A 21,025-nucleotide genomic window follows, 5' to 3' on the forward strand; every position below is an offset into this window, starting at 1 on the left:
ATGGGGCTGTGAACAAGTCTTTCAGAACTTCCAAAATGTTTTTGATCCTGCTCAGATAAAAATTATCTGGTTATATTTTATTGGCTTAGAGGCTAGAGTGCGGCTTTGGAGGGAGACAGACCTGCCTTCAAATCCCAGCCCCACCACTTATTGTTTGTATGACCTTTGGAAAGTTATCTCATCTCTTGGTTTGTTTGTTTGTTCCTTCTTTCTTTCCTTCCTTGGTTCCTTCTTAGGGAATAAAAAAAAGTCAGGAAAGTACAAGGAAAAATACAGGAAGCTCCCATATTCCCACCACACAGGATTCATGGTGTTGGATTGTATTTTTCTTTCAGTCATTTGTTTCCTCTGCTTAGCAAAAAATTATATGCATACACTTTCTTTTACTCCCCATTTCTTGGAAGATAATATCTACCTTTTTGGGTTAAAATGAGCTCATTAAAGCACCTAGCTTAGTGCTGATTCAGAGTAGACAATTAGTACGTGATGGTTGTTATTAGTTGTTCTCCTTTCATCCTCGCTTCTTTCTTTGTGCATCTCCCTTAGAAAATATAGTTCTGGAAATTTACAGACTTATAAAAATGATTTTTTTTTTTTGGACAACCTATTTCTCCTTCTAGAATGTCTTTGCCACTCTCAGCTTGAGGAATTAGTGTTACTACATGTAAGAATGTGGAATACACCATACAACTTATTATATTGCAAATCAAAATTTATCGAAAGACCAAAACTTTCTAATATATGCTGGCCTACATTTGGGAAACCTTTACAGTAAAATGATTGAACCAAATTTCGGAAACTTGCATGCATTATTTAAAACGTTATAATATTGGTGGAATGGAAAGATTGAGAAGAAAATTGCTTACTTAAATTGTGCTGTGAAAGATTGATTTCCTGCTTGTAGTGATCTTGTAGAGCAAGTGGCTGTTGGGTAACTAATGCTGGGGCTTTATTAATTTATGAAGAGAAGGGAAGGATTAACTTGTCTGCATTGAAGTGAGTTCTCAACATGTCAAAAAAAATCAGGGTGATGAAAAATGTGAGCAGTTTGTCAATTTAAATGAATGTTCTTTTTTATGGGCTTCCTAGACTAGTTTTGCACTAAAATCTGGATTGCAAAATGGGTAGTGACATAATTAAAGAGCAAAGAAGCTAGAGTGAGCTGGTGGCATTGTTAGTAATCTATAGCAATACTGATGTATTAGTTTAAAATGTCTTTCCTTTAAAAGATAGTCTCGGGGTGCCTGGATAGCTCAGTTGGTTGAGTGACTGACTCTTGATTTTGGCTCAGGTTGTGGAATCGAGCCCTGCCTTGGGCTCCAGGCTCAGTGCAGAGTCTCCTTGTCCCTCTCCCTCTGCTCCTTCCCCTGCTCTCTCTCTCAATTAGATAAATAAATAAAATCTTTAAAAAAAGACAGTCAAAGTGCCTTTTGTACTATATATATATTTCAAGATTTATTTACTTATTTATTTATTTGAGAGAGAGAGAGTGTGTGAGTGCACAGTGCCCAGAGACAGGGGGAGGAGTGGAGGGAGAGGGAGAAGGAGAGAAGCAGACTCCCCCCGAGTGGGGTGCCCAATGCAGAGCTCGGTCTTACCACCCTGAGATAATGACGTGAGCTGAAATCAAGAGTCTCAACTGACTGAGCCACCCGGGTGCCCCCGTTATACTAGATACTAAAGATATAATAGGTTATATTTATATAGAGCTTACTGTGGGCCAGACATTGTAGTAAAGTGCTTTACCTGTATCATTGGATCGTTAGAATAACTCCTATGAAGTAGGTACTTTAATTGTCTCATTTTGTGGATGAGGAAATGAGACAATGAATTTACCCCAGTTGCATCGCTACCGAGTGGTAGAGCCAGGTTTCAAACCCAGGCAGCTGGTTCTAGAGTCTGTGCTTTTTCGCTGCTTTATTATGCTGACTGCCATTAGATATAGCATTTCAAGAGCGTCTTCTGCCTGATAAGTAGAGCACATATGTGACATTTGAGCATCACATATTTTGGAAACTTGTCAGGGAGACTAAGAATAGTATTTGTGGATTTTTTGGTACATTGTACAAATGTCAGTGAAAATAACTGTTCATAAACACATCTGCTTATTTCTCTTGTGGTTGAATAAAAAGCTCTTTTTCAATGAGTGGGAAGGTATGGCTCTCTTCTTGGCATGATGAATTTATGATGTGTATTTTTAACATTCATGTACTGAGTACCAAACGTGTACAGAGTTCCAGGCTCGCTGCAGGCAGGGGAGGGGAGAGATACAACAATGAATAAGACTTCGTCCCTACGCTCCAGGGAGTTTATGATCTATTAAGAGGAAAAGATCTGCCTATAAATAATTCAAAGGCATAGATGAATCAGCTGTGGGGTTGGGAGAAGTGTGTCATATGGAATATAGGTGTGAAGGCAGGTACCATTTGTAAAAAAATTATTTTTATTGAGAAATAATTGACACCTTAGTTTTAGGTGTACATCATAATGATTTGAGATACGTATATATTGTGAAGTGATTGCCACAATATGCAGGTACTTTTTTTTTATTTTATCGTTTAACATTTTTATTTGCATAGAGTTGGCACACAATGTTACATCAGTTCCAGGTGTACAACATAATGATTCAGCTTCGTGTACATTATGCTGTGCTCCTCACAGATACAGCCACCGTCTGTCACCATGCAATGCTCTTACAGTATTATTGACTAGATGCCCTATGCTGAACCTTTTATTTCCATGCCTTATTCATTCCATAACTGGAAACCTGTATCTTTCACTCTCCTTCATCCATTTTGCCCATTTCCCCCCACCCCCTTCCTTTTGGCAACCATGAGTTCTCTATAGTTCTGATTTTGCTTTTAGTTTTTTTTATTCATTTATTTTTTTAGATTCTGCGTATGAGTAAAATCATATGGTATTTGTCTTTCTCTGCCTGACTTATTTCATTTAGCATAATACCCTCTAGGTCCATCCATGTTGCTGCAAATGGCACGATCGCATCCTTTCTTATGGCTGTGTAATAGACCAGTGCGTGTTTATACCACATCTTCCTTATTCATTTGTCTATCAGTGGGCACTTAGATTGCTTCCATATCTTGGCTATTGTAAATAGTGGTGCAATAAACATAGAGGTGCCTAAATCTTTTTGAAGTAGAGTTTTCGTTTTCTTTGGGTAAATACCCAGTAGTGGAATTACTGAATTGTATGGTATTTCTAGTTTTGATTTTTAAAAGAACCTCCACAGTGTGTCCCACAGTAGCCGCACCAGATTGCATTCCCACCAACAATGCATGACGGTTCCTTTTTCTCCACATCCTCACCAACGCTTGTTATTTCTTGTTGTTTGGATTTCAGCCATTCTGCCATGTGTAAGGTGGTATCTCATTGTGGTTTTGATTTGCATTTCCCTGATGATGAGTGATGTCGAGCAGCTTTTCATGTGTCTGTTGGCCATCTCTATGTCTTCTTGGGAAAAATGTCCATTCAGGTCCTCATGCGGGTGCCATTTTTAAATGTTTAATCCAGGATCATGATCTGATATTCTCTGTGTGTCACAGAGGCAATTAAAAAACCACAACATTTACTGAGTGCCTATGGTGTATCAGGACCTGCGCTAGAAAATCATTTAGAATTTTTCTAAAATACATCATGGTACTTAGTTTTCAAGGGTCAAGAAGCTTTAAAATTTAGAGAAACCAGAGATAACTTTTTTTTTTAAGACATAATCTATTCCCTCCCTAGGAGCTGGCATATCTGATTGATTCTGGCATTAGGCCAGACTGATATACTGCCAAGTGACACTCTGGAGAGCGGGGACTAAAGACAATGGTAATTGAAGGTGCTGGCACTGCCCTATCAAGTACATGAGTATAATAGGCCACAGTTGTATTGCTTCTAGAGGAGAAGGAGCACATAGCAAGTGGATTTACTAAGAGTTGTCTGCTTCTTTAAGAGTTTTTCTCTATTACCAAAACTTTAGGTTGACTTTCAAAAGCTAGAACACGTATATGACCATTCCCAAGGATGCACCGGTGGATTCCTAAAGCTTTTATAAAGGTAGAGGTAGAAGTGAATATAAATCACCAGATAAGCTACACTGAAGCTGTGTTGATAGACTGTAAAATCCCTCCTGCCCCCAAGTATCTGTCACCCGTGTAATTCAGGAGATATGCGATTTCCTTTTCACGTAGTTCCTAATGTGATTTGGAATTTCTTTCTAATACCTGTCTTGGACTCTTATATAATAAAAATAATGATCTAAAGATAATGTAAGATTCTTAATAAATACAGAAAAATTCGGTTTGTTCAGAATATTCTTTTTAAGTCAGGAAAGTATAGTAATACATTTTAAAAGTATTCTTGGGGTGCCTGGGTGGTTCAGTCGGTGAAGCGTCTGCCTTCAACTCAGGTCATGATCCCAGGGTCCTGGGATTGAGCCCCACGTTGGGCTCCCTGCTCAGTGGGGATCCTGCTTTTCCCTCTCTCTCTGCCAATTCCCCCTGCTCGTGTGCTTTCTCTCTCTGTCAAATTAAAAAAAAAAAAAAAGTATTCCTATTGAGGACCGAAGCCAAAAGGATCTTTTTTTTTTTTTTGCTTAAATTTCAGTTTACCTAAAAATATGACAACCCAAACTGTATTCTCTATGCATCACAGTTGGTGATATTGGGTTGAGGACAGAGTAATAGAATCTGAGTATCAGTTAAATTGAAGCTACCTCACTGGTATTGATTGTTGAACCATACCTCATTTTACATGTCCTCCCAGGGTACTCCTGACTGCTGGGCATGCAGCCTGAGAGCTGCAAATGACAGGGCGTTGAAGACCTCCTGAGGCTCTGTGTTTTATTACGGTTAGAGCGTTCTTGAATTTTGCAGATATCTGCCTCCCTGTAACTCCCATGTAGCAGTTCTGATTTGGTCCTTTGGAGTACATAGGAAGCTAATCTCAATACTCCTATCAAGTGAGTGAGGGCAGGAGGAGAAGAAGGTAGAAGAGGGAACGTCTGGGGAGGACCTCAGTGAGGTGTGCTGGCCAGTCAGACGCTCCTGTGGGTCTGGGCCTGGTTCATCTGCTGGGCAGGTGTCCGGGTAGACCGCGCACCACGCCATTTTAACCTTTAGCCTGTAACAACAGTAACAGCAAGTACTAAGAACAAAAGGACACCAAATGTAAGTGTTATTGAGTGCCTGCTTTGCGCCACTGTGTGCTAGACTCTTGACTTGTTATGCCATTTCATTTTCACAAGAATGTAAATCAGTAACATTGATTCTAAAGGGGAGGAAACTGAAACCCAGGAATTAATGAACTTGCCCAGGGACATTGAGCTAGTTGAGTGTGGGCGTTAGAATTCTCACCTTGTCTGCAGCGCTTTCGTGACACACCACACTCCCTCCTGGAGGGCTGTATGAGGTGCAGAGACTGCTTTCATATGCTCCCTCATTCGTCTGCACATTCTGCATCTTCTCTCTGAGTGATCTGAGCCTCCCAGCCCAGCCAAGCCAACATTAATGTCCATTCTAATCTCTCCTTCCCACACTTCTCTCCTCTCACCATCAAAATTAAGCACGTCCTTTTCCAAGGCACGACCCTTCTTCTCTGCATAAACGTATATTTCTAAGCCACCCTAATTTGCATCGACAGGTATCAGAAACCCTCTCTTTTCATATCCCTCGACTGGGTCAAAGGAATCTTAGAATGGTTTGGCCCAAAAGGTTGGGAAGGCTAAGCTAAGTAGTTAATCAGGACTGGGTTGAACAGTGATTTCATCTTCTAAAGTGATGGTGTAAGTCTTCAGTTCCACTCTTGATGTGGAAGCAAAGAGCCAAATACCATAATTGTAAGAGCAGAGATGAGCTTTTTCCTTGGCTCATTTTCAGTTGAAATATAATAGCTCAATAAAATAAAGCCCTGGGAAAACATTGGAATGTACAATCCTTAGGAGGAGGTAAAGATAATGCTATCCCTCCAAGTACTCACATAGTATTTTATTTTATTTTTTATTTTGAGAGAGAGAGAGAGAGGGAGCAACTGAGTGCAGGGGAGGGGCAGCGGGAGAGGGAGAGAGAGAATCCCAAGCAGACTCCATGCCTAGCGTGGAACCCAACCCAGGCTTGATCTCAAGACCCTGAGATCATGACCTGAGCTGAAATCAAGAGTCGGAGGCTTAACTGACTGAGCCACCCAGGCGCCCCTCACATAGTATTTTTTAAACCTGTAACACTGTCTTATCTCTACCCACTTTGTCTCTCCTTCAGTAAACTGTAAGTTCCTTGAGGGTAGAGAATGTACTAAATTCATACTTTTATTTCCCCAGACCATAGCATGATGCCTTTCCAGCAGCAATTGACAAATAAACATTTATTTCATGAATGAATAAATAAACAAAAGAAATAGAAAGATGTCATTATATGGTCAACATAAACCTACCTTAAGTAGTATTAAATCAGCTTCAGTTATTTTGAGGCCAGAAAATACTTCACAGAAAATAACAGGTCAAGAGGAATAATATGATGATTTCTAAAATTTTGGGTTAGCTGTGTATCTGAGGTTATGTGGACCTACCTGGCTGTGGGATTTTAAGTATATTTCCAGTATGGTACCCTGGAATGGGACTTCCACTCCCCTTGTGAATTATTATATCAGTTTTTAATTTAAAAAATTTCTGGTCTGTCGATAAAACTGATTATTCTTAAAATACTTCATCCAAAATATTTCAGTGTGTGTGGGGGAATGTGAGGAGTGGTTTTGTTCTTGAAAATATCTGATTAAAGGGAATGGTCCTGGGAAAGCATCAGCAGGGACTCTCAGGGGGTAGAAGGCTGGGCTGAGTTGATTTGGTATTGGAATTTCAAAGCCTCTCTGTTTCATGCTTGATAGAATCCTTTCTCTGTAGTAAACCAAATACAAAAGCCACACCTGATGGTCTTCGAGGATGCCTGTATTTAAACAGAGAAATCGGTTTTTATGACTGAGGGGGAGAACATCATACAAAAAGAAAAGAAAAAATGTTCCTGTGTACGTAAGGTGATGTGTCAGATAATTGTAAGGTTTTTCTCCTCCCCTCCCCCCCAAGTTTCTTCCTGCTTCTTCCTCTGTGCCTCTTCCATGAGGGGAAAATGGTTATGAAGCTCGTCACCATGAGCTCAGATTGTGTGGGCTTCGTCCTGGGTCATGGGTTGAGGGAACTACTTATTACGGCCTTCGTTTTAGGTAGGTCTGAGGAGAGTGTCAACTTCTTACAGCTCTGCCCACAGAAACGATCCCTTCAGGGGAGCTGTTATTTTTACTATTTGGGAGCTGCTCACAGACCTTCAAAAGTCGTGAGGGGAGCAAAGAGGAGATTGGGGCTTTATGCCACCAGCCCCCCACCCTTTTTATTAGCAGGGATGCAAAGGTGTAGTACCCACCGTCTGCCCAGTGGGAGACACACTAGACCTGCTCTCTGCTGAGACCTCTTCGGACCCGCAGAGACTTGTGCACTCGTGAACAACGGCCAGGGAACACTGCAGCTGGAAGGATGAGCTCCAGGCCCATTTCCCCAGAGCAAGCCAGCTCCCTGCGGTTTTTTTCTCTCCTCAGAGCAGGCTTCCAGGGCTTTTTCTCTTGGTAATTGTCACCACTTGTTCTGTGCAGTCCCTGAAGATAAGCACGTAGGCCCTTTTTATTTTAAGATTTTACTGTTAAACAAAAATAGCAGCATTAGGAAATCACAGAAGTCCCTGATTTCTGTCTGGAAGTCCCTTGGGACAGAGCTTTTATTCCTCAAGTTGGGCTTTCTGTTCCTTCTGACTTCTTTCCCCTTCTCCCATGAAAGGGATAATTTGCTCTCAAGGAAGCCTCACTCCCAGCTCATAGACCTGAAGGTGCAGGGGCAGCCGAACAGTCCCGACTTCTTGGGTCAGCCTGGGAACTTCCCTCTCTGGGGATGTCCCAAGGGGACTGGACTCTCGGAGACATGCAGGATGTTCCTTCAGCAATCCAAGAAAGATCCTCATTCAGTATGAAGCCTTCCTTTTCCCAAATTCAGCTAGAATTCTAAGTGCTCTGGACTGTGCCAAGATACGATTTGCCCAAGTGTGAATTCAGTGATGTTATTTGATTAGTGAAGGTCACTGCATTAGTTAAGAGGGATGTGAAGCAGGCCTTGGCTGGAAATCTTACCACCCGAGAACTTCAAGCAAAGTCCATGCTAGCATTGTTTTGGCTGCAAGTTGACTTCAGTTGACATCTTTTGCCTCTAGAAAACAATATTCCAGACATGAATAAGAAACTATGAGTCATACAATAAGTATAATACTAGGCTTGTGCCATGACTGCTCGTAGACCATTGTAGTTTAGTGCTTGTTTAATTATCTGTTTGCTATAAAAGTCGGCAATCTTGGCTTTCCTCTCCAATGTAAACAAAATGATATTACTTAATTCCCTCACTACTTATTGGTATAATAGTAGAAACTGTAAATTTTTTTTTTTTTGTTTTCAATTTCTATGTAGTTTAGAATGGGAATGGGAAGTTTTCAAGGAAACTTTTTTTTTTTTTTTTAAAGTAGGCTCCATACCCAGCATGGAGCCCAGTGAAGGGCTTGAACTTACAAACCTGAGATCAAGACCTAAGCTGAGATCAAGAGTCAGATGTTTAACTGACTGAGCCACCCAGAAACTTTTTTTTTTTAAGGAGTGAATTTTTCCTTGTAATAAATCTGAGGTGAAATACAATTTTTATCAACAAGCCCCTGTTACTAATGGCAAAAAAAAGTATAGTAACTGAAGAAGAGTTTCAAGGAGAGGGCTTTTTGTCAGCCATGACACATCTAGGTGGCTTGGCAATCTAGGGTCTAGATTCAGCTTTGGCAGTCCAGAAATTTGGTTTCCTCAGCTCCCTGAGAGTTGACCGAATTCAGGGGTATTGGCTGCGCTGTTAACCGGTCAGTACATTGTCTCCTTTGCAGCAAAATCTATGGGAAGTCAGATGACATTCAGTGTTTGCTTGGTGAGCATGGAGTCCGAGCCAAAGGGAGGGGGATGGTGTGAGTGGCATATGTCAGCCAGCTGTGGGAGCTGGATGTCCTTTCCACTCCAGAGGCAGTATTGTAGAGCAGCGCCCATTGCTCCTCCTCTTGGCTGCTGAGGCTGTCTTTCCTGCTGGCCTGGTGCTGGAAACGGAGTGTGAATAGCTTCTCTTGTTAAAAGAGAACACAAAACCCTCTAAGGTTTGAGCCGATGAGAGCTCTGGAAGACGAGATTGTGCATGCAGACACCAGCTTGTTTTCTTGGATTTTCCCTCTCCTTCCAGTTCTCTTCCTTTGATTCCGGCCGTTAATCACCATCTTCACCCCCAGGGGCCCGGGGTGCCCTCTAGAAAATTGGCCAAAGCCAGACATCAGTTCTCTTTCTGTTATTGTTCTCAGCACAGCTGAGATAGGCTGGAATAGTCAATGGACATCTTATTAAAAATAAGAGAAAGCTGAAGAAATGAACATGTACTGAAACTATGATATCATCAGTCTGATGAAGGATAGATTTTTGTACCCGAGCTTCATGTAAAATGTTGGGAAATCTAAGCCAAACAGTTAATCATGACCAGGTTAAGCAATGACTTCATCTTCTCAAGCGATGAGGCAGAGTATTGCCTTTTCAAAGCACCTTTCCTCTGGTGGGGCAGGCATAACTGAGTAGCTTCTATATCCCGTCTGAGCCAGGTTTACTTTTGAGGATTAACAATCTCATTTTAACAGATTCTTATATATGAAATGTATATTTTATGCTTAGGGTTGTGTCATTTCTGACATTGTCCTCAAATTCTGGGGCTACTTCACAAAGCCCAGAATGTACTGATTACCAAATAAGTATGCCAGAGTCGTAAGAATGACTTCTTTTCCAGCTCTTTCAGAGTCTCACTAGGAATGCATTTAAAAAATATTCCATACTTTTCAATCAATGGCAGCCATTGTTCCTGATGCTCAAAGTTTTCCATCTTTGGCCAACAGTAGCCTATTCATGTGACTCTCATGTCCTTTTGACATGACCCTACTAGTCTTGGAGCACTTCCTTACTTCCTTAGCTCGTCAAAATGGTTCAGGCTCATTTTGTACTTTCTTCTGGCTCGGACCTAGAATCAGTCACACTTCAAAGGAGCCCTGGTTCTTTTTAGTGGGCAATGGTTTTTAGAGACCACAGCCTGGGGGCTGTAGGTATTCATTGCTGTTGGGTCGTCCTTAGTTCGAAACCTACTCAGGGATACACAGTTGACCCTTGAACAACACGGGTTTGAACTGCATGGGTCCATTTATAGGTGGATTTTTTTTTGAGTACTATAAATACATTTTCTCTTATGTATGATTAAGATTTTTTCTCTAGCTTTATTGTAAGAATACATATATAATACATATAACATACCAAAGTGTTTTTTTTTTTTTATTTTTTTAAGTACTATCTCCACCCAATGTGGGGCTCAAACTCACAACCCTGAGATCAAGAGTCACATGCTCTACTGACTGAGCCAGCCAGGTGTCTCTCAAAAGTTTGCACAGAAATTAATTTTTAAAAAGATTTTATTTATTTATTTATTTATTTATTTATTTATTTATTTTAGAGAGCTGGTGGGCTGGGGGAGGGGCAAAGAGGGAGGGACAGGGAGAAGGAGAGAGAATCTGAAGCAGACTCTGGGCTGAGTGCGGACCCCAACACTGCCTAGCAGATCCCAGGAACTTGAGATCATGACCTGAGCCAAAACCAAGAGTCCCCACTCAACCCACTGAGCCACCCAGGCACTTCAGGAATTAATTTTTTTAAAGTAAGCTCTATATTCAACATGGAACTCAGGACCCTAAGACCAAGAGTCGCATGCTCTCCCAACTGAGCCAGCCAGGTGCCCCATCCAAATATGAGTTAATTGCCTGCTTTATGTTATTGGTAAGAGTTCTGGCGAATAGTAGGCTATTAGTAAGGTTTTTTGGAAGGTCAAAATTTATTTGCAAATTTTCTACTGTGGGAGGGGAGTGGGGAGAGGTGTATGCCCCCAATTCCTTTTGTTCCTTATTCAAGAATCAACCATGTATGTATTTTTGAAAAGAAAGAGGAGCATCTCGGTGGCTCAGGCCGAAGGCGGCTGCATTCAGCTTGGGTCATGATATCTGGGTCCTGGGATCCAGCCTCCCCCCATTCTCTGCAGTAGGGCTGGCTCCCTGCTCAGCAGGGAGTCTGCTTCTCCCTCTCCTGCCCCTACCCCCACTTATGCTCTCTCTCTCCTCTCAAATAAATAAATAAAATCTTAAAACAAAATTAAAGACATTTGACAAATGTCTGGAGACATTAAAAAAAAAGAAAAAAATGAGTTTATACCAGTATTTCCAATTTAAATATAATATTGCAGGATTTAAAACCCTTAATTTCTTTGTGCACTTGTATTTTCTGTCACACTGAAAAGATCTTGGTTCCTTTTAACGTTACATAATTATTTGCTTTATCCCATAGTGTTCATAAGAATTAAAAAAACAACATCAATATCATAAATAACAATAATGCTACTTATTGACATTTAAGATTTCTTTGCAGCTCTTTTTGCCCTTAGAATATAACCACCATTCATGTACAGTCATAATACTGTATTCTAAAGCAATTTATTATTTTTTTTCTGTATTCTTGTGCCATCAACGGGATATTCAGTTAGGTTCATTTGTTTCCACTCATTTTCATTTTTTCTTTTTATTAATATGCTATTCCAGAGTCAAAACTATGTAAGGCACAACCAGAAGATCTCTTGGTTTTCCATTCCTCTTTCTTCCACACTGTTTCCTCTCATATAAATACTTTTTAGTTTTGGTTTATCCATGTAGTGTTCCTTTTCTAAATATTAGCAAATACAAATGCCTCTGTATTTCCTTCCACATCCTGTCCTTTATTCCTCATTCATTTTTATGATTAATATTAAATTGGTTAATGTCATAGTTTAAGAATGACCTTTTTTTTTAAACAGTAATAATAGTTCATAGTTCTAAACTACTTAAATGTCTGGCTGGAGACATGAGGGAGCACTTAAAAAAAACAACACTGCTTTTAAATGTGAACACTTTTTTTTCTTGAAGCCTATTCTTCCAGGAGAAACAACCAATATTCTTATTTTTTTTACGTGCTTTCCGTGTCTCTCTAAGCTGCTAGAAAAGAGTTTAACACAATTTGGGATGAAGCTTTTGTTTCACCATCTGCCAGCTTCCCTGCCACGCTGCCAGATTCGTCCTTCCGTCTGCGAACTGTCCCTTCTGACGCTGTTTGGTTAGGTGGGCACTTGCATCTCTCTGATGTTCTGCACCTGAGACTTGCCCTCTTTGGTGCACCCTCCCCAGCCCCTCCCAGATCTTGGGGAAAGCGCAGAAAACTCCCGCTGCTTCTGGTCCCGGGGCGCAGTTGTTCACCCGGCCGCTCTCCAGTTCCCAGGCTCCCGGGCTCCGGGGTTTCCAGGCTTCGCAGCTCTGCGGCTCCCGGGCGCAGGTGCCAGGAGCCCGCCGGGCGCTGGGGAGCTAGGGCCGCCCCGCCTGCGCACAGTGATGCCGGGATTGGGGGCGGGAGCACCGCCTTCGTCTCCCGCGCACTCGCTCGCTCCCGCCCTCTTCCCCGCCCCAAGCCCTCTCCTGCCTCAGCTGTGCAGGCTCCGCACTGCAGATGCCTGCCGACCGCCCCGCGCTCGGCGCCTCCAGCGGTACCCCGCAGGTCCCTTCGACCCCCGAGCGCCGGTCGTACTCCCGCTGCTTCCAAGGGCTCCTCGACTAAACCGACTCGCCAAGTTCGGCGCGCGAAGCCGCTACGCCGGCGGGGTAGCGGGGACCCAAGGCGGACGGTGGCCGCAGCGGAGCCCAGGGCGCTCTCGAATGCGGCAGGACAAGCTGACCGGCTCCCTGAGGCGCGGAGGGAGATGCCTGAAGCGGCAGGGTGGCGGCGGCGGTGGCGGCGGCGTGGGGACCATTCTGAGCAATGTGCTCAAAAAGCGCAGCTGCATTTCTCGGACCGCGCCCCGGCTGCTCTGCACCCTGGAGCCGGGTGAGGACCCGGGGCTGCAGATAGGGCACTGGAAAGTAGCGTGGCGCCCCGGAGCTGGTGCCTCTGCCTCAGTTGGACTCCGCCTAGGCCGGGGAGCGCTCGCAGGCCGCCTGGTGCGGGGTTCCGCGGCTCCACGCAGGCGGGGCTGGGTCGATCTGGGAGGGAAGACCGCGGACGAAGGCCTGGGCGCGGGCAGCGGCCTCCCAAGGCTGGGAGGACCCGCTGCTGCCGGCTCCTGCCGGCGGGTCCCGACCCCGCGGCCTGTGCGCGGTCTAGCCCTGTTTGTGCCGGGAGCCGCTAGTGAGCGGTGCGCTCGGCCTTGTGCGCGTGATAGGGCAGTGCCGGCGGCTACCCAGGGTACCAGAGGCCGCGCAACCAATTGTGCTCCGGGCTTACAGGAAGCTAGATCTTGAAAGAGGTGTGTGAGGTAGCGAAAGGCACAGGTTTGATACTTCGGGACCGAAGGGAAGGCAGCGGCTGCGAAGGACAAATCGGGTGCATTTTCCTGAGGGTCTGTGCCGCGTGAGTGCCAGGCTCTGCTCGCCTGGAGCCTCTAATTTGTATGCCCGTGTGGGGAACGGGTAGGACGCACTCTTGCAAGTAGAGGTTCTTTCTTAGAGCCAAAGTCCGGGAGCGCGCTTTGCGTGCTAGGCTAGGCCTTTTATACTGCTAGCTTGTGTTTACACATCACTGCTTCTCTAGGCTGCATAACTCCGCGTCTGCTCCACCACCCAGCATCCCTCCCTGGGGTTTTATGGGCCCGGCCCTGGCGCGGGCTCCTGGGCATAGAGCTTTCTGTCAAGGGGTGGCCGCAGAGGCAGCCGGCTGCACTCTCACCGGTGCTTAGCGCTGGCTCGCTTGTCCCCAGAGTGGCACCAGCGTCGTTCCAGGCGAGTTTGTCCTCCCCCCGCCCCTGCCTCCTAGCGCCATCGGGGACCTGCTATCCTGAGGCTGCTGGCGAGAATCTGACGAGGCGCAGAACCCCAAAGGGTGGTACGCGTGACTGTCTTTACGAACCTTGTGGTTTCTTTGTTTTTCTCCCCAAGGAAGTGTCTAATTGCAGAGACTGTAGTATTTATTCACCATCTTCCTTTACCCTTAAAAAAAAAAAAATCTCCTTCCCACGTTAAAAATGTTTTGTATTTCTGAATACGGAACAGCAGTGACTATCAGATGAAACATAAACCTTCTCCCCTCCCTTACTCAGAAGAAAAGAGGAGAAAATGACCTGATTTCAGCTATCCCATGCAGGTGGTGAATGATCAATTCCAGTTAAATCCTGTGACTCATTTTAGATCGTGAGAAAATAGTTGTGGTTTAGACTAACCCCAGCCGGTTTTCAGCACCTGATGCCCAGCAGGTGCTCTGAGAAAGCAAAGGGAGCATAATCGGTCATACATACAGGGAATCCAGAGCTTTTAGGTCGGTTGAAATAAGTCAGCACGGGACAGAATTTTCTTGCCTTTGTTACAATAAAGCAAAAGTCATGACGATATGCTCCTCCGTTCAGCACCCCGAATCTGGACAGCAACCTTAAAACGAAGTGTGTTTTTCATACTGCCTTAAATCATTCTCTCCAGCTGGAGGCAATCATGTGGCCATCGTGTCATTGCTCTGCACTGAGGCAGGACTTCATTTAAACCATCTCAGAGAGATGAGAATTTTCGGGGGTACTTGATATACCCTTGGAGAAGGAGATCTTATCTATTTAGGCAGAATATGCTTGTGGCCCTGAAGCTTTGAAAAGACATAGCAGGGCATTGATTGGATGCCTGGGGTTCTGTACCGCAGCTTGACTTTAGAAATCTAGGACCCAACATTTGCATTTTCAGTACTCTTCCAGGACTCCCAAGAAGGGCATCTGCATAGTGTCATGGGCTTGGGCACCTCGTGCACATCTCTTTCCAGCTTCTTGACTCTCTCTATATATGTTTTTAAAAAGGACAAGTCTACTTTATTATTGTAATTCTAAATTCTGAAGATCGTTTCTATCCACATACCAGTCCTAAGCAGTGGTAGTTGTGGGGAGGGTTTCAGTATGTCTAATCTGCAATCAACATCTTAGAAGCAAACATATTGTCATAAATGACAATCATAAATTATAAAACTGAAATGCTGTTAATAATGTTTGGTGTATCTTGATCCTTGAACTTTTAAGTAATAAGTCTTTAAAAAAGTGACTTGAAATATGATTTAATTGATTTTGAAATTGTAGAAAAAGAACATAAAACATTTTCAGATTTGATTATATTATTTTTAATAAAATTTATATGGGAATAAAAATTGTCATGTAATTTCACTTCAGGAACAACAGCACATACTTCTAACGTGGAATTCTGAATAAAAGCCCAATATGAATATAGCATGTAGTCTTTATATATTATAAACACATTGTCTTGATATATTCTCCTATTTCTTTTGTTCTTTTCCTTTGATCTGGGATTGGAATCAAAGAAGTTTATTTAAAGTTGTAGACAACTTGGAATTAGAGCCCAATTATATTTTTAGCTTGTAGTCTATGATTAAACATACCAACTGTTTTATCTTCAATGAGCAAGTGTATCATGACAGAATTTTAAGATACATGAAAATCTCCAAATAAGATTGTTAACATGGATTATTCCACAAGTGAGAAGGCAGTGACATTATTTTTATAACTTTTAATATTTCACTGAAGTTTCCTTCATAGACTTAGTCCATGCAAATGTCTTGGAAAGCAAATTCTGTAAGTAGAGAATTCTCTTCCTAAGTTTCATAAATATTAATTATACTGTGTTGGGTGGTTTATAGTTAACCTTCACAACAATCTACTGACATAGATATTATCATCCTCATTTTAAAGATAAAGAATTGAGGGGCGCCTGGGTGGCTCAGTCAGTTAAGCCAGCAACTCTTGGTTTCAGCTCAGGTCATGATCTCGGGGTCCTGAGATTCAGCCCCGTCTGGGCTCTGCTCTGGGCACGGAGCCTGCATATTAATCTCTCCCTCTCCCTCTGCCCCCCTCCCCATGTGCTCTTGTGCTCTCTCTCTCTCTCTCAAAAAAAAAAAAAAAAGGAATTGAGACTGAGACAAGTTAAATAATTTGTTTGACTGTAGGAACCAAAGTTGAGTGGGGGGGCGTCTGAGTGACTGCAAGTCTGTGGTGTCTTGTTTTTGTTTTTTTTTACGTTCCCGACAGTTGTGGAAGCCACCATTCTGTGTGGTAAGCTCCGTTCTAGTGGCCGCAGGATGTTTTTCTATTTTAAAAATCAGTATTATTACCTTTAATTTTAACAAAATTGACTAAAATTTAGTAAAAACATATGCTTTAAAAATGTTATGATGATTCAGTAGAATCAGGTTAATTTTTACTTTTATTTTTGATCTAACTTGTTATTTTCTTCCAAAATAACAATTTTATATTTTTCTTTTAGGAGTTGACACAAAGTTGAAGTTCACTCTTGAGCCATCTTTAGGTCAAAATGGTTTTCAGCAGGTAACTATTTTCGGTTTTGAAAATACTCTTATTTGGGGGCATCTACAAAGTACACTGAGATATATTCTCGAAGTAGGAAAATTAGCATATACTTTGATACACATAAGGTGAGTCAGTTTTTAAAATTATAGGTAAATTAACTTATGAGCCTACAAGTGGCCTGGATTTATATCTGCGAAGAAAAATTTTATACTTGCTATTAATGGTGCAAGTGTGAGAAAAGATTTAAAAACCCGAATATATATTATTTTGAATCCATAATACATGTTTTTGTTTCTGAACTAGAGCTTCCCAACCATTGTGTGTGCACATGAGTCCCAGGTGTATTAACAGTACCTAAGGTGGGGGGTGGGTAGACATTGGAGCCTAGCTGAAAGAAGTTCTATTCACCTCAGTGTGCTGTACAAATTTTGCCATAACTCTCTGGGTGTCAAAATAGGAAAAAGGTTGAAAGCGCTTATTCAGGTGAGTATTATCACTTTACCAATTCAGTGTTTCTTCCGTGTTCCCAGTGGTATGATGCTCTCAAGGCAGTTGCCAGATTATCAACAGGAATACCAAAGGAATGGAGGAGAAAGGTAAGGAGGACTCAGAGGGCTAAAATACAAAAGGATCAGCACTGTGTTCCTCTTTAAAGTGTCTGAAATGTCCAAAAGAATATTCTAGATTTAGTAATTTGAAAGCTGTCTCTCTTCATTTTTTATTCATTTAATAAACATTTATTGATGATCGATTCTGTGCCAGTCCCAGATCCTGAGGATACAGGAGTGGGAGGATAAACAAACAGACCAAAGTTTTTGTCCTCATGGAGTTTACAATGAATACAATATAAAGTATGTTAGATGGTGATAAGTGCCATGCATAAAATTAAAGCAGAGCAAGAAATGAGGAGAGCGGGTGGGGGTGGGGGAATGGGGATAAGGAGGTGGAATTTTAAATAGCAAGGTGACATTTGAATGGGGCCCTGATGGAGGTGAGCGTCTGGGAAGGCAGCTACCTGGGAGAAGAGCACTGCAAACGGGGAAACACCCTCCAGCGAGAGTATCTCAGGAGTATGCAAGCAAAAGCAAGAGGCTAGGGTGGCTGAAGCACAGGGAGCAAGGGGAAAGCAATTGGAGAGACGGTCATAGAGGTAAATGTGCTGGGGGTGAGGCGATGGCAGATCACGTACACCTTATAGGTCATAGTAGGACCTTTGCCCAGCCCGAGATGGGCAGCATTGGGAAGTTTTGAGTGGGGGACCAACCTGATACAACTTATATTTTAAATGGACCTCTCTGGCTTGATAATATGAGGGACAAGGGCAGAAGCAGGGAGATCAATGGAAGACTTGGGATAATTCAGGCAAGAGGTGGATCCAGGTTGCAGTAGTGGAGATGGAGAAAAGGGGTCAGATTCTAGTTATATTTTGAAGGCTGAACTGACATGGATTCCTGTTAGATTGAATATAAGGCATGTGATTCTGATGTTTGGGAGAAAAATCTGGCTGGAGATAATGATCAGTGTTACTCCTGCTAAAGTATGTTCAAATACAAAAACTTGAAATACTTTCTTCGTATAGTAATTTATAAACCTAGTCTTAACATCCCTAGAATTTGAACATTGGGGTTTCCTCAACATATACATTAAAAATCTTACGGAAACAGCTTTTCAGGATAAAGTAATCAAAGGAATAAAAATATCCAGTGACTCTTTTAAAAAAGTTATTCATTATGGGACCCCATCTGTCAGATTTGTGTGTGTGAGAGAGACTGAAGGATGATTTAAAGCAGAGGCTGCTCCATGGTGAAAAAAAGACCCATTCCCCATGAACGTCCAAGTACAGACAGCAATTCTGAGCCAAGTATAACAAGCTCAGAAGATAATATACCTAATCCAGTGAACTGAAATAGGAGTTGACATTTTTTTTTTTTTTTCTTAACAGTATACCTAATGCCTGAATCATTGCTTGGGTGCATAGTAGAAGCTCAACAAATGTTAGTGGAAAGAAGAAATGAAAGGCCCTAATTGGTGCAATTCAGTAAAGCAAACATTTCAATGAAAAGTTGATTCCTACGTGTGGGTTCTATTTGGTCTAGGATCAGTTCCCATTTTCTTGTTAGATGCAATAACTATTTTTTAATAAGAAAGGTGAAATTATAGATTTTACTTTACCATTCTTTTTTTTTTTAAAGATTTTATTTATTTATTTGACAGAGATAGAGTCAGCCAGCGAGAGAGGGAACACAAGCAGGGGGAGCGGGAGAGGAAGAAGCAGGCTCCTAGCGGAGGAGCCTGATGTGGGGCTCGATCCAAGAATGCTGGGATCACGCCCTGAGCCGAAGGCAGATGCTTAACAACTGCGCCACCCAGGCGCCCCTAGCATTCTTCTTTATCTCTTAATATTTTAGGTTTGGTTGACCTTGGCAGATCATTATTTGCACAGTATAGCTATTGATTGGGACAAAACCATGCGCTTCACTTTCAATGAAAGGAGTAATCCTGATGATGACTCGATGGGAATTCAGATAGTCAAGGTAAGACCCCTGAGTTTGGCCTGTTGTCCTGACTTAGAAGGTTTCTAAGAGCCAGATGTTCCCTGGACAGAGGATCAAACCTTATAGTCTGAATGTCTGTGTATTTTCTGCTTTCTTATTCCATTAGTTAACAGCCTTTTAATGGGAACTTTGACTATGGTCTTGTTTTCATAAATTTGCATGTTGGCAGTAAGAAGAAAATGTTCCTATTCCTATTCTATTTATTTATCTTGCTCACTTGATAAGAGATTGAAATTTCTTTTTCTTTCTTTAGCATGGGTCAGTGCTGTTAGCTGAATTTTGACATAAAAGTTACAGGTTGGGAAATTTAAAGTTAAGTATATTTCATATTAGAATAATTGGGTTCTTACTAGGGTCTTTGATGATTTCTTAACTGCCAATTTATGAAGATAGAGTGACTGATGGGTCTACTTAAAACCAGATGGTCAAGGGGTCAAGCCAGCTGTGGAGGCAGCTGTGGTTTGCCTACTGGGATTATTACAATTGATTAGGGCCTGTTGCCAAAAGCCAAGGTTGCTGATACCATTTGATCCCACTCTTGTTCTCTTACATAAGCCTCTAGCACATGGCTTTTGATTTTATAGGAGTTCATTACAGTGTAATGCTAAGCTGGGGTTTTAAAAGGAAAGTTGTCTCATATACATTTTGGCCACCAGAATTTGGCTAAGGTTTTGACAGATTTGAAGATACTTTTTTCTTGAAGAAGTACTAACTGAAAGGAGCTACTTTGTGGTCTAACTTGGTCTGTTTCAGACAGATGTTAAAAACAATGATGAAATTCTATTTTGTATGTTTTAAAAGCCTGGGCACTGTCCGCATTTCAGCTGTTTATTCAGGATTTCAGAATGTTTCTCAGAGATGAAGTATTCCGTATTTGAAATGTTTTCTTTCTTTTAAATTGTGAGTTAAGGTCGTATACATTTTATAACAATCATGTTATTAAGAGGATCTTTCATTTTTCTCCTTGAAGTGACTGCTGTGTCAGTAAAAATGACACTAGCTTCTGAAAACCATAGTCTCTGCTGAGTTATTAAATGATATATATTGTCCTCATTAAATATTAAAGTGTGACAGATGTTTCTGTATGTTTTATACAAATTTATAAAACAATTCTGATAGATTTTTCTGTCTTGTACAGAATGGCTTTCCTGTCTCTCTCCAGTCAGATTGCATATTTGCTATTTTGATTTTGCTCCTTAATCTTATTTAGAGTTTTGATAGCTGAATATCACATCGTGTTTCAGAGAAAGGAATAATGTTAACATCTGTCCTACATGTGTTGAAATGACTCGCTTTATCTGAGACATAGTATTAAAAGAAACTGTCAATTTATATAGACAGGTAATGTAATTTTTGTTGATCCTGAATCACTTTTGTGTTAATTCTGGAAACACTTTAAATTTTGACAGGAAATTATAAAGAAGGTTAGAAAAGTTGCCTGACTGAAATGCCTCTTGACGATGTTCTAAGTCAACTATATCTCAATAAAACTGGGAAAAAAATGTATCTTAGCCTATTAGAAAACATTAAGAAAAAATTTAAAAAATTGTTTTGGCTCAGGTGTATAACATTTTTAAAAACTAAAATCCATGTTGATAATAATGCTGAGGCAAAGTTATAACTAAAAGCATTTTTTTGGAGCGACTATAAGGAGCCATTTTAAAAAACCATGTTTGCCTCCTGCAGGATCTTCACCGCACAGGCTGCAGCTCTTACTGTGGCCAGGAGGCTGAGCAGGACAGGGTTGTGTTAAAACGGGTCCTGTTGGCCTACGCCCGATGGAACAAGAATGTTGGGTACTGCCAAGGCTTTAACATCCTGGCTGCTCTAATTCTGGAAGTAGTGGAAGGCAATGAAGGGGATGCACTGAAAGTGAGTATGAGACTTTGAAGGGCAATTGAAATTCTTCTGAGAGTGAAATACTGGAACTGTAATTCCTCCTCCCTGATGTCCCACCCCCCTTCCAAGATGTTTGCTGCAC

General features: G+C 41.9%; 1 protein-coding gene across 1 annotated transcript in view; it reads left to right on the plus strand.

Annotated features, from left to right (window-relative positions):
* Nucleotides 1-11,722: 11,722 nt before the first annotated feature.
* TBC1D30 (TBC1 domain family member 30) overlaps nucleotides 11,723-21,025 on the plus strand; it is a 41,422-nt gene continuing 32,119 nt past the window's right edge. Inside the window, exons 1-5 of the mRNA XM_040637226.1 lie at nucleotides 11,723-13,032; nucleotides 16,446-16,507; nucleotides 17,020-17,085; nucleotides 18,898-19,023; nucleotides 20,731-20,916. Of these exons, the coding sequence (XP_040493160.1) occupies nucleotides 12,543-13,032; nucleotides 16,446-16,507; nucleotides 17,020-17,085; nucleotides 18,898-19,023; nucleotides 20,731-20,916 (930 nt within the window). The 5' untranslated portion in view covers nucleotides 11,723-12,542. The remainder of the gene's footprint in view (nucleotides 13,033-16,445; nucleotides 16,508-17,019; nucleotides 17,086-18,897; nucleotides 19,024-20,730; nucleotides 20,917-21,025) is intronic.

The sequence above is a fragment of the Ursus maritimus genome, unplaced genomic scaffold, assembly GCF_017311325.1.
Source record: "Ursus maritimus isolate PB19 unplaced genomic scaffold, ASM1731132v1 scaffold_21, whole genome shotgun sequence".
In the NCBI taxonomy this organism is placed as follows: Eukaryota; Metazoa; Chordata; class Mammalia; order Carnivora; family Ursidae; genus Ursus; species Ursus maritimus.